This window comes from Ptychodera flava, chromosome 7 (assembly GCF_041260155.1).
Source record: "Ptychodera flava strain L36383 chromosome 7, AS_Pfla_20210202, whole genome shotgun sequence".
Taxonomy (NCBI): domain Eukaryota; kingdom Metazoa; phylum Hemichordata; class Enteropneusta; family Ptychoderidae; genus Ptychodera; species Ptychodera flava.
Genome location: NC_091934.1, coordinates 45,832,779 through 45,845,805, shown reverse-complemented (window position 1 = coordinate 45,845,805; position 13,027 = coordinate 45,832,779). Strand labels below are relative to the sequence as shown.

The 13,027-nt window shown below is 36.1% G+C and overlaps 1 protein-coding gene across 1 annotated transcript; it reads right to left on the bottom strand.

Moving 5' to 3' along the window:
• Positions 1-3,637: 3,637 nt before the first annotated feature.
• Positions 3,638-11,898, bottom strand: LOC139137715 (SUZ RNA-binding domain-containing-like). Its single transcript, XM_070705959.1, has 5 exons — positions 11,828-11,898; positions 10,594-10,640; positions 9,437-9,578; positions 8,283-8,374; positions 3,638-6,238 (listed from the first exon to the last, which is right to left on the bottom strand). The coding sequence occupies exons 1-5, from the start codon at positions 11,894-11,896 to the stop codon at positions 6,139-6,141; spliced, it is 450 nt and encodes a 149-aa protein (XP_070562060.1). The 5' UTR covers positions 11,897-11,898; the 3' UTR covers positions 3,638-6,138.
• Between the last annotated feature and the right edge of the window lie 1,129 nt (positions 11,899-13,027).

The following is a 13,027-nucleotide window of genomic DNA, read 5'->3' as shown; positions in this document are numbered from 1 at the left end:
AGTGTTGAATATCAAATTTTAAAACGAGTGGTCATATAAACAAGGTTTGAGAACTCAGTTTAAATCATTTACATGTAAATGCATTATTTGCAACATTTCATCTACCATGTGTTGGAGCACAAATGCTGACAGAAAATTTGGTTATTTTCCGGTTTTCAGGTGTGACCCTACGCATAGGTTTGAATTTAAATTTACCTGTGAACAGAAGTTATTTTGGTTTCTTGTTTGATTCCTTCAGTGTTTTGATCTGTAAAGAGATTTGTTTCATTTAATGAAGCATAGACAGTAGAAACAAGACTGTCTATGAATGAAGTAGTATCCCCTAAATCTCTTTTAACCCTTTCACCCCCAGTTCCCTGTGTACAGGTCCAACTTTACCATAGAAAACAATGGATTTGGTTCAAACCATGGTGATGAAAGGGTTAAATGCCATAAAAAAATCAAAAATTTTCATATGATTGGCGATGTTTGAGAAATACTGAAAGTTTAAACAATTTTATGAAAATTCTGCACCTTCTGTTTGTTATAAGAACAATGATACATCAGATGATTGAGATAATTACCATAACATTTGGCAGCTTTCATATTATAGCAACTTTTCAGTAATAGCAGTAGTTGTAGATAATTTATGTAGTAAGACATTTTTTTGAGCCATTAACATGGCATGATTTTTTTTATTGTTTCCATGGTACCATACCACCAGGACACAGGCAGTTTTGGGTTTTGTTATGTCTTTAATCTTTTTTTCTCTCAAATTGTTCTAGTTCTGTTGTTATTAAGATGAATCTTTCAGGACAGCCAGGATAAAAACATACATGTTGTCATGTTGGCGCTCCGTTTTATCTTTGGAACCTCTGCCCCTGTTAGCATTGGGCAACTTATGATTGTCAAGACATGTCTCACAATAGGTATCCAAGTTGGATGCATTCATCTCTGCTCTGAAAGGACCAAGTTTTCACATATTCTGCCCTAAGATAAAGGCTAATGCATACCACCTAAGTTTCTCAGTAAAAGCTCTGATAGGTACCACCTAAGTACCTCAATGAAAGTTCTAGCACAGAGTCCCAGGCCCTTTATTTTTTTCTCTTAAAATATTTATTTATTTTTGTCCTTCAATTTCATACCTTTGTGGCAGACAAAATAGGCTAGATAACGCCAGTCCTTTGCTGTACTTCTGCATTTGTCTCTTGACACAGTATCTTTACATAGTTTGCAAACATTTACTCAATTTTACATTTGACAACAAGATTTGTATCTCTTCATGGTGTGTGTTCTTTTTCAACAACCTAGGGTGTACATTCTTCTAGAATAGACAAATTGCAAGCGTGATTGACAAGATTGACACAATTTCACTGGTTTTACTGTTCTCATTTTTGAAATCCAATAATTTTGAATTATGGTGCTTTGATAGTCACATAAATGTCAGCTGTTGAATATAGCCAATCATTATACGGCCATGATTTCTTGCTAATTCAACTGAGTCTCAATTTATTTTTGTACAAATTTTGTTAATTAGTATATCATTATTGTGTGTATAAATTGTAATTAAGGAATGTACATTTTATCATTTTGTACCAAATATGTTTACATTGTACATGAAACAAAGGAATAAATTTGTACAGACTTTGAACGACCCATATTTCCCTTGGTTTTTCATTTCACAACGTTTCAATGCTTCAATGAAAGTTCAAATTGTTCATTTCAGAGACATTAAAGGGTCATTGGTGTAACTTTTCATGATATATTTGATGCTGGAAGCCTGAATGGTGTCCTATGTCACCACTATGTCTGTCCATCTGTCTGTCTGTTTGTCTGTAGACTCATTTTGTTCCAGTCATACTTTAAAAACCATTGGTCGGAATGTTACCTCTCCTGTCTGTGATTAAGCTGTGAAATTGTGATACGAAAGCCTGGACAGAAGTAACAACGCCATTACTTTTCAAAAACCGCCTCTGAATGTACCAGCCCCTGATTGTCTGCACAAAAACTGCTGAGCATATATTTTCTCTTTGATGAACATGAGTATCTCAGTCATATTTCAAATAATTTGCATTTCAATAGGAGTGTTTGGAAATGACATCATTCTCTCATTAATATGCAAGTTCTGTTTAAATACAATTTTATTTCCTTGCAAGAATCTAAAACAGCAAAAATCTTCTGTAAAGAAATTCATTACAAATCATCTTTTCTTGTAAAATACATCATTGTATTATTACTCATAGATCTACAAGCCATAACCCTTCACTGCAATATTTGGACACTGCTCTAATTCTGCTGATATTTCAATACATTGCTTCGGTGGGTTGTATAAAATATGTCTCAGAAATTATCAGTAGAATGTTCAAATTGCAAAATTCATCAGATACAGGTTCTAAAACTGATTGTGTGGCTTGATTATGTCTTTTAAAACAGGTATTTCAAAGGTCTATAAATACGCTAGCATTTGATGAGTTTTGGGCTGGTAGTCCACTGTATGGTGTTGGTAGTCCATCGTATAGTGTTGATAACCAATGCTGCGTTATTATGCCGGTAGTCTATCACATGCTGTTGGTAGCAAAATGAAACTTTCTAGACAACGAGGCAAAAAAATTACATCTTTTGAAAATAAATCTACTTAAGTCTAGCTGGTAACCCTACCACCAAATTAAATCTTTTGTGAGGAAACTAAGGAGTGTCTTTGTTTTGTGACTGCCTAACTTTCGATAAGTAAACCATCTCCCAGTTTCTGTGGCCGATGCAGTACTGATCTCCAACCCTCCCATGGAAACACTTCGTAAGATGATCCCATGAAAAATTCATTTACAAAGAATACAGAGTTAGGTGTGACATGGAACTCTTAATTGATGGTAAACAGCTGATTGTAAATGTCAATAAACTTTGAACCCCCTTTATCATCGTGGTTTGATCAAGTCTACTCTTTGTCAGTGGTAAGGTTGGACATTAGTACTGGGAAACAGGGGTGAAAGGGTTCCTCAAAAGCCAACATTGCATGGGATGATTTTGAAAAGTTACATAATCTAATCTATATAAATTACTTCTAAATCACAAAAATATTTCATTAAGTTAAAATAATAAGACATTGTAATATTGTCACACTATGAATACAGAATATACATCTCAGTACAGTCAATATGCAATCATACACACATTTCTAAATTAACTTTTGTCCATTCAATCATCGTAGAGATATATTCACGTCATCTCTAGATTAACACACCTGATACAAAAGCATTTCTTGCATCTAGTACAGTTTTTGTCGATGACATGAGCAGATTCAGTAAGCAAGCCATAAACAATTCCAAAGAAATGTAAAATAGTTTTCATGTAAATTGTATTTCCAGTATTATTATTTCAGGAGGTGAAAACCATGGAAACCGTACGGAGATGCCATTGACCAGCTCATACCACAGAGCTTGTGAAGAAATTGGCAGTGATTTTTATTTTGCTCCATTTGTGAAAATTTGGAACAGCAGACCTAGTAGGTATTTGTAAGTGTCAAAGTCAAATGTCATTAACTTAGGTCAATTTCAAGTTTGCCATGACAAACATGGGTCTAAGCTCTAACCCGATCCTGTACCTTATGCTCATGGACCTCTTAAAGTAATGAAATTTCACAAATACTGACAAACTGCGTCACTTGTTCTTAACACTGGGATTAAACATCAGTTTATTATATACAAATAGTAAAATTCAATTTCCTCAATTCATGATCAAAGTAACTGCTGCTCTCAAATTGATAACAAATTATTTTCCATGTACATTTCCTTTTATTCAATTGTAGTTTTATCAATTTTTCCAAACTCTACCTTCTCATCGCCATAATTTGACTCTTTTCTACATTTTCTCTGCGCTATCTGAAAACAAACACTACTGATTACAAGTAACGTAATCATATCTGCCTATGTACAGCAAAGCCTGTCTTTTTTTCAAGGTACCACTTAGTTTCAACAAAAACAGGCTGACCCCTTTGTTCCAACAAAACAGGCTGACCCCTTAGTTTCAACAAAAACAGGCTGACCCTTTAGTTTCAACAAAAACAGGCTGACCCTTAGTTTCAACAAAAACAGGCTGACCCCTTAGTTTCAACAAAAACAGGCTGACCCCTTAGTTTCAACAAAAACAGGCTGACCCTTTAGTTTCAACAAAAACAGGCTGACCCCTTAGTTTCAACAAAAACAGGCTGAGATAGAGACAGGTCTTTATTGTACAGATACAAGTAAAGACTTTCAGTTTGAAAATCTGTTCCAGATAGATAATTATCATGAACAGAGATGTGCCTGCAAGGACAGGTTTCACTGCAAACTTGTTTAAATTATAATTTTCTGTACTAATAAATTAAAGTTCACTTGAATAAAAAGTATTTTACACAAATTGGTGTATAGATCTACTGAACATAATACCTGGTAATAATTTTGAAATGTTCCATTGGCATAATAAACTTAACAAAATGGAAGATTTAGTTTGATATCACTTTGTCAAATGGTGCAAGTAAAATTAAAACATAACAATGATTAGAAGTGTCATATTCCTGACACAGAGGGCGCACTTTTCAGCAATTGTAAATGCTAAAAACAGCAATACATTACAATTAAGATAGAACACACCTTCAGGCAAATATTTGGACTCTCAAACTTTTCCAATTCTTTTCTGATCTACCATTTGAGGGGTTCAGTTTAAAGCTCTTGATGTAACAAAACTTTTCCCATCTTGTTTTTCGAAAACTGAAAATTTTATTTTTCCCCATAGCGTTAAGGCAGGGATGGTGGCCTTTTTGAATTTCAAATATCGGGAAAGCTAAGGTAATTTGTCTCTCAAGTACCAAATTTTGCACGGTGACCCGTAATTTTTATTTTTGATTTGGTATGAGAATGGTCGAAATCTTCATTGAGGAAAATGTGAGCAAAGGTTTAAGTCTTTCACTTTCAAGGTGCATATTACCTTATTATCATTTCAACTTTGGAAATACTGTTTTTCTCCATCCATGCCAACAGCTCCTCCACAGCTACTTTCCTTTGTGAGTTATGTGATGAAAACTGCCTTGTAAAATGAAAATAAGGCCAGAAACATTTTCAACTGTGCTTGTGATCCTTGATCTCTTATTAAATGATGCATCAACACAGTTTAGATTTTCATTTTGTGAAGATCACATGACCCAACTACCTACAAGGTAAAGACAAATCAGCAACACTTACACATATCAGTTAATCTGACATGTAATGAGATGACAAGTTCAATGTTCAGAGCTGTATCTTCACATACATGAAATCCTGACTTCAAATACTAATATTTTCCGCCAAGGGTAGCGCATTGCCAATTTCTATATTTATATTTTTTGAGGTAAATATGAAAATACAGCTGATGCAGCTAGAATAGATTGATTCACACAAGGATCAGAAACAACATGTTTTCATTTTTGGCCTTGAAAGATTTACATATTGCTTTAAAAAATCTTGAATTTTTTCTTGTTTGGCATCATACAACTTCAACTGATCTGTTTCATTACATGAAAGCTTGCATAAGTTCATTATCAAATTTTACGAAAATATTTTTGGGGCATATCCACAATACATTTGCATTATATTGCTCTAATGAGATAACTAATTTTACCATCTTGTCTTCTGCAATGACAGTTCAAGTTTACATTTCAAATTTCCCACGTTCGACATGCCATTGATGAATTTGAAAAATTTGTGTGTAACAGTCATGTGATTTAGCATTTTCAATTTATCTAAGCCAATTTTTGCCTATGTTAAATTTGCAAACATAAATATGAATTCAAAATTTATGTCATCCCTGTGAAAAATCTTTATATCTTTCACAGGAAAAGAAGTGTTGCCTGTTGGAGATCTCATATGCTGTCATTTTGTGAGTAATCTGCTGAAGAAACTGACAACCTCAACAAGTACCATCCCAGCATGCAACATTCACCAAAGGCTTATGTCCTCCATAGACAAAACAACAGATAGACTGAAATAGACATTGAGCAAATATCTGGAACCATACAGTCAATAGGAACACTTGCTCAATGTCATCCTGAACTCTTATCCAATAGCAGACACACAGATGATATCATATGATTTCTCTTATCCAATCAGGACACATAGATGACATCACAAGATCTCTTTTATCCAATCAGCATCATCTTTGCAGATTAAAACCAGACGTTCCATCTGGTCCTTTTGGTTGTCTGATAACATTATCTTCAGCAGATTCTTGTTTTGGCAGGAGATGTAATGGTCTGCAAAGAAACAGTATATTTGAAAACCAAATTTTTATGTCCATAGGAATGCTATCATACTAGACATAATAAGTCATCGTTGATGACACAGTCCCCACTTGTTAATGGGTACTTTGATTACAGGTCCTCAGAGAGGATAGAGTCCTCTTCATTAGGTCTGTGATAAAAATACTTTTGAATAAATTCGCTTGATACATGTGTGAGTTGTAGTTCAGGACATGGAAAAATCGTAATAAAATGGCCACACGGTGGCCATATTGGATCGTATCACAAAACAAATAAATGTGCACATGTATGACATAGGTCAATGTCCTTGTAGCAAATTTGATTAAAATTGGTTGAGATATGCCTGAGTTACGGCTTGTACATGAAAAAATCATAACAAAATGGCCGCACAGCAGCCATATTGGATCGTATCACAAAACAAATTAATGTGCATATGTATGACATTAGTCAATCTCCTTGTACCAACTTTGAATAAATTCACTTGATACATGTCTGAGTTATGGTTCTGGACATGAAAAAATGTAATAAAATGGCCACACGGCGGCCATATTGGATCGTATCACAAAAAAATCAATGTGCATGTGCATGACATAGGTCAATATCCTTGTACCAAGTTTGAATAAAATCGGTTGAGTAATGCCTGAGTTATGGCTCTGTACATGAAAAAATCGTAACAAAATGGCCGCAGAGCGGCCATATTGGATCGTATCACAAAACAAATTGATGTGTATAGCTATGACATTGGTCAATGTCCTTGTACCAACTTTGAATAAATCTGTTGAAACATGCCTGAGTAATGGCTCTGTACATGAAAAAATCGTAACAAAATGGCTGCACGGCGGCCATATTGGATCGTATCACAAAAAAAATTGACGTGCATATCTATGACATTGGTCAATGTCCTTGTACCAACTTTGAATAAAATCAGTTGAAACATGCCTGAGTTATGGCTCTGTACATGAAAAAATCGTAATAAAATGGCCGCCTGGCAGCCATATTGGATCGCATTACAAAACAAATCGACGTGCATCTGTATGACATATGAAGTAATCCTTGTACCAAGTTTGAATGAAATCGCTCCAGGCATCTCTGAGATATCTGCGTGAACGGACGGACGGACGCACGCACGCACGCACGGACGGACGCACGCACGGACGCACGCACGCACGGACATGACCAAACCTATAAGTCCCCCCGGACGGTGTCCGTGGGGACTAATAAGTCTTGAAGGACTGTAGCAGATATCTATTTGTATCTCATGATTTTCCAATGACCAGATGAAAATCACTGCATTGAATCAGAGACAGGTAAAAATGTGTAAGTGAAACACATGATAAATGCTTCAAAGGCATAAACTGCATACTAGTACAAAATTTCTGCAAGATTTAATTCAGAGTTGGAAAAATCTTGCTGCTGACAGTTGAAAAACATGACACACTGACCAAAATGCCATTTTATAAATTTATCCATGACATGTACAATACAACCTAGAATCAAAGGATTAGCTGCAGTGAATGGCCTCTGTGAAACTCAGGGACTGTGCGAAACTCAGGGACTGTGTGAAACTCAGGGCCTGTGTGAAACTCAGGGCCTGTGTGAAACTCAGGGACTGTGTGAAACTCAGGGCCAGTGTAAAACTCAGGGACTGTGCGAAACTCAGGGCCAGTGTAAAACTCAGGGCCTGTGTGAAACTCAGGGACTGTGTGAAACTCAGGGCCAGTGTGAAACTCAGGGACTGTGTGAAACTCAGGGCCTGTGTGAAACTCAGGGCTTGTGTGAAACTCAGGGCCTGTGTGAAACTTGGACCTTTGTGATATCTGTGAAGAAATCAGGGACAGTTTTAAGAATCTGAGGTGAATATGCAGAACAAACAAATATTTCAAGTTATTTCCTTTTTTCACTATTTACCCCTTCCTAATCAAATTGTGCTAGAATCCTTATTGTTGTTATACAGCAAAGTTGGCCTTTTAAACTATGAGAAGAGGAGGAGAAGGGGGATGGAGGGGGCAAGTCAAACTGCAAACTGCAACGTCATTACCTTTCCTGTTCCTCTGTTTGCGTTGATCCAAATATTCGTTGTCTGGCTTCAGCATATTCTTTCTCTCTCTGCTCTAAACTTTTATATGTTGCCTGTTTAAAATAAAAAAGACCATAGGATATTTTGAAGGGATGTGACAAAATTACTGAGCATTTTACTCAGTTGAATGGGATTATCATGGAAATGATCGGTGTTGGTAAGGTTGGTCTACTGGTATATTACCTGTCACTACTACAGTTACCAAATACTTAATATTACAGAAACCTTTTAAAACCCTAACGCACGACAACATAAACCAGCTACATGTCAGAGTATACTGTAATATATTATCTACTACACCCAGTGATTTTCCATGCTTCATGCTTCAAGTTCAGACAAAAAGATCAATTTCTTAATAAACAAGCAAGCTGACAGTGGACACACACATGTGGTTTTATGTCCCATAACATTACAATTCACCATGCTCGTATTAATGAGTTAATTAAAGGTAAAAACAGTAAAAACATTTATGCAAGATAAACGCAGATTGACAACATAACCCTTGATTAGAAACTGAACATTACATCAATTCAAATGGACCATCAACGTCATCTCTACACACATATATAACTACAATTTCAAACTGGGCTAAATACAATGTCAAGTTTAAAATATTTTGTGAAATCCATCATCATACATGTTGTTGTTTTTTTCTGAACAAATCATGGGTAATTACAACCAGGATTGTTGTGAATGCACACTAAAGAGCAATAGTGCTATTACAAACTTAAGGTAGAATGCACCTCGGGGACAGCAACTTCGACTACCAACCTTTTATACAATTCTTGTCTAATCTACCACCTGTGGGGGTTCATTTTCAAGCCCTAGAGTAAGGAAAACTTTCAATTTCTCAGTTTTTTGAAAATCAAAAAATTTTATTTTTCTCCATAGAGTTAACATAGTGATGGTGGCCACTTTGAATTTCAAATATCAGTAAATCTTTGGGTAATTTTTTTCTCTAGTATCAAAATGTTTACGGTAACCCCAGATTTTCATTCTTGAATTTGAAAGAGAATGGTTAAAAGATTGAGAAAAGTTTGAGCAAAAGTTTTAGTCTCTCACTTTCACGATGCATATTACCTTAATTAAATAATATGTTAAAGACAAACAGATACCTGTTTGTTTTCAGCAGTCTTTGCTTTGTTATTTACTTCATCAGATGCATTAGGTCTCTTTAAAATCTTCAACTGAGGTTGATATGCCGTCCTTGTTGAATCTTCCTGTAGTATGATTGGTTGTGTCTCCGAGTTGACCTTTCTGTCAAACAAGGAACCAGTATTTCATGAAGAAATTTATCAGAATGATTGCTAGAAGACTGATCATCCATCTTTTTCAATGATGCCATTCCATTTACATAGATGTGACAAAATAGCAATTCAAACACACAAAACATTATTTACATCATAACTTTAAATGAAGCGTCATTCAGATATGTCTAAACTGAGCTACTTCTGACAAGAAGAAATGATATTCCATAATGCAATATTTTTGTGTAAGACTTCAATGTCTGAAATGGGTGATTGTATGTGACTCTGGGAGTTAGTATTTCTCTGCCATATTGTGGTTCTCTGCTTCACTACTGGATTGTTCTTTGATGAGTAAATCCTGATTTTAATAAGATCAGCTGATATGACCCATCAAAAGTATTAAATTTAGCAAAACAATTATAACCCACTTGACACGTTGCTTTTAAAATCCATTAAGCTTTCAACCCTTGCACTACAATGGTTTGGTCTATTGTCATGAATTGTCAGTGTGGACCTGTCTACAGTGATATAGGGGTGAGCAGGTTAACCCTTCGGCATTGTCAACTTTTGACTCCTTGCACAAAATAGTCTGCTTATTATCGGCTGTAATTAGATAAAGTATGTATGATAATCTGTTATAATTTTGACCAAAATCCTAAACCAGTGTCACGCTATACATTTTGTGTCGAAAGGGGAAAACAGTATCAGGTAAAAATGAAAGAAGATATGAAAAATTTTGCTTCAAAATTTAGGTGGGAAAATGTGGCATTCAAAGGTTAACCAATCATCAGTAAATAAATGATATTGCTGTCTGCTAAAATTACATAAAATTCGGTACTGTACAGCTGTTTACAGATAAAGGATTGAACAGGATTTCTGCTAGTTGTACATTTTATCAAAGTCCAAACTTTGGCAACAGTCATGAATAGAAGGTAATAACTTGTACACTGCAAATGCAACATGATTCAAAATCCTACATCTTACAAACAAACTTTATTCTCCAAAAGTTCGTACAGAACACTTACTTCGCATTATTCTTACTTTCTTCAACTTCAAGTTTCTTGTCAAATGCCTGCAAGGAAAAAATCGTTTGGTCATGGCTTGTTGCGTCTACAATTTAGATGGTAAAACAATTGTAACTTGATATTCTACAACAGTCACAATAATAAAATTATTACTCTAATATTTAGGTGAGAACACACTGGATATACTGACTTTTTTATGCATAATATGATAACACTTTCCCGGCAAGTGAGAATAATCATGGAGTATACATGTATTTACTAGAGCACCAATCAACCTGGTTCAGCAAGCTATAGAGGGAATTCAAAGAGTGCGTAACCGTCGACTGAAATGTGTAAACCCATTGTGTATGGCTGTTGAGATTTCATAGCGTCTATGTATATGTAGAATCAAAGGGCCATGCATAGACAGTCTAGTTCCTGCACTTAAAACAGTATGCGATGTCATCACCATTCAAACTTACACCAGGCTGAGCCTACACTGATTTATTCCCTCAACAATGTAACATACCTCCAAATGTGGAGCTATGATAGTCTCACTTACTACTTAGCTGCAATTTTGTAGCTGTGTGATGAGGTGGTTGGTGGGTTTTAGTTTTTGCGACCTCGCCCACTAGTAAAGCTACAATGCAGAAGGTCCTGTAGTGTTCAAAATAAGTGCAATTCACATGTTGCGGCATTTGGGTGTGAAATCCCACATATTTACTGCATTTGGTCGTATTGCTTTATCAACCAACCACAATATGTAAATATGTGGGATTTCACACCAAAATGCTTCAACATTTGCGGTGCGATTATTTTGAACTCTACAGGGCCTTCGACATTGTAGCTCTACTGGTGGGAGAGGTCGCATAAACCAAAATTCACAGACCACCTCACCGTAGAACTACGATTTTGCAGGTAGCTTACTACCCAGTATATTAACGGATTATTACACGAAGCTAAGCAACCTGAAAGCGAATGATCTCTTCGACATTGCTGACTTCACGGGCCCTTGGTACACGGTATATACGACCCCGCGATTGCTACAAAAATAGCAATCAAGGAGCGTATACCATGGATGTAAGCTGTAACTCCAAACGATTGTCACTCAGTGCCATGTCAACGGTGACAGTGTCGCTCACGCTTTGAATCGTTCAGCGTGGTTAGGTATCATAGAGAGTATTCTCATCGACAGGTTAATGTAAACAATGTTGCGTGATAGATTTCTTTCAAACGGATGGACATCCGGACTTACACCGCTGTCGACTGCATCCTCCCAACTGTCCCACACTTCTTCGTCTTCATCATCAGCCATTTTGAACATCGCCCTCAACGACAGAAACTTTTTTCAACAGCGCTTCTCTGTCAGTGATCATGAAAACTTTCGTTTCAGCGGGTAGAAAACGAACAACAGCGACAGATACATTACCTTATTAAGCAGACCCTGTAAGGGAGATGTGAGATGGTTCCTAGGCCAATAAACTTCCACAATCTCATCCTGGTCAAAGACTTATTGAGTTACTTCCGAGAGATCGAAAACTGACTGTTTAAATGCCCTTGGAACTCCATGCAAGGAACACAGCGCAACGAAGTGAAATCGCCAGACACACGTTGGATCTGCCTTTTACATGAATTTCCCCGATTAAAAGATTCTGTCTATGGGTTAGTGAAAAAATAAGATGTAATCGTTATGATTTGGCATCGATATCACTATTAGTGATACTTCATTTAGCCGAAGGATATACACGAGGTCATTTGCCTCTATGTTCGACCTTGGATGGACCAGTCAGGTACGAAAGTTGGCAAATTTTCATCTAATTAATATACGTTTGTAAATATAACACGTCGTTGACATCAGGGTCTACTAAACTCTTTGACGTCCTTTTCATAATTCAAATCAAGATTTCAAACTATTTATTTTACTTCATATATATTTTTACAACAGAATCGATATTTGAGACTTTAAAACTTTGCTGAGTCGATGGGAAATTTATATTCTGTTTAATTGGACAAGATGATTTGAGAGGAATCTTCTGTATCAAAGACCGAACCAAAAGAATTTCTCAGTTCGCCACGTCAGTAGATATTTCCGAATCAGTTTTCATGGAATGAACTAAAGGACTATTCTACCTAAGTATCATTATTGTGCAAATAGGGGAAACGCTTTCAAAGTCTGCCATTATGAAACTATGTAAGCCACATAAAGATTACCATTGGAGATTCAGATCTACGCCTTCCTGATGCTCGATGGGATAGATGAGGATGATTTCGCTGTGATGTAACACAAATGTTTTTTGGTCGGAGACTCGGAAGCCTGATTTACACAGATAATGATGGAAAGTGTAAGCATACGAAACTGCGAAGCACTTTTCACGTGACGTTTACTACAGTTTGTATATTTTAATGTCAAGAAGGTTGTGACAGTAGAAAGAATACGTTCAAGAGTTAAACCAAA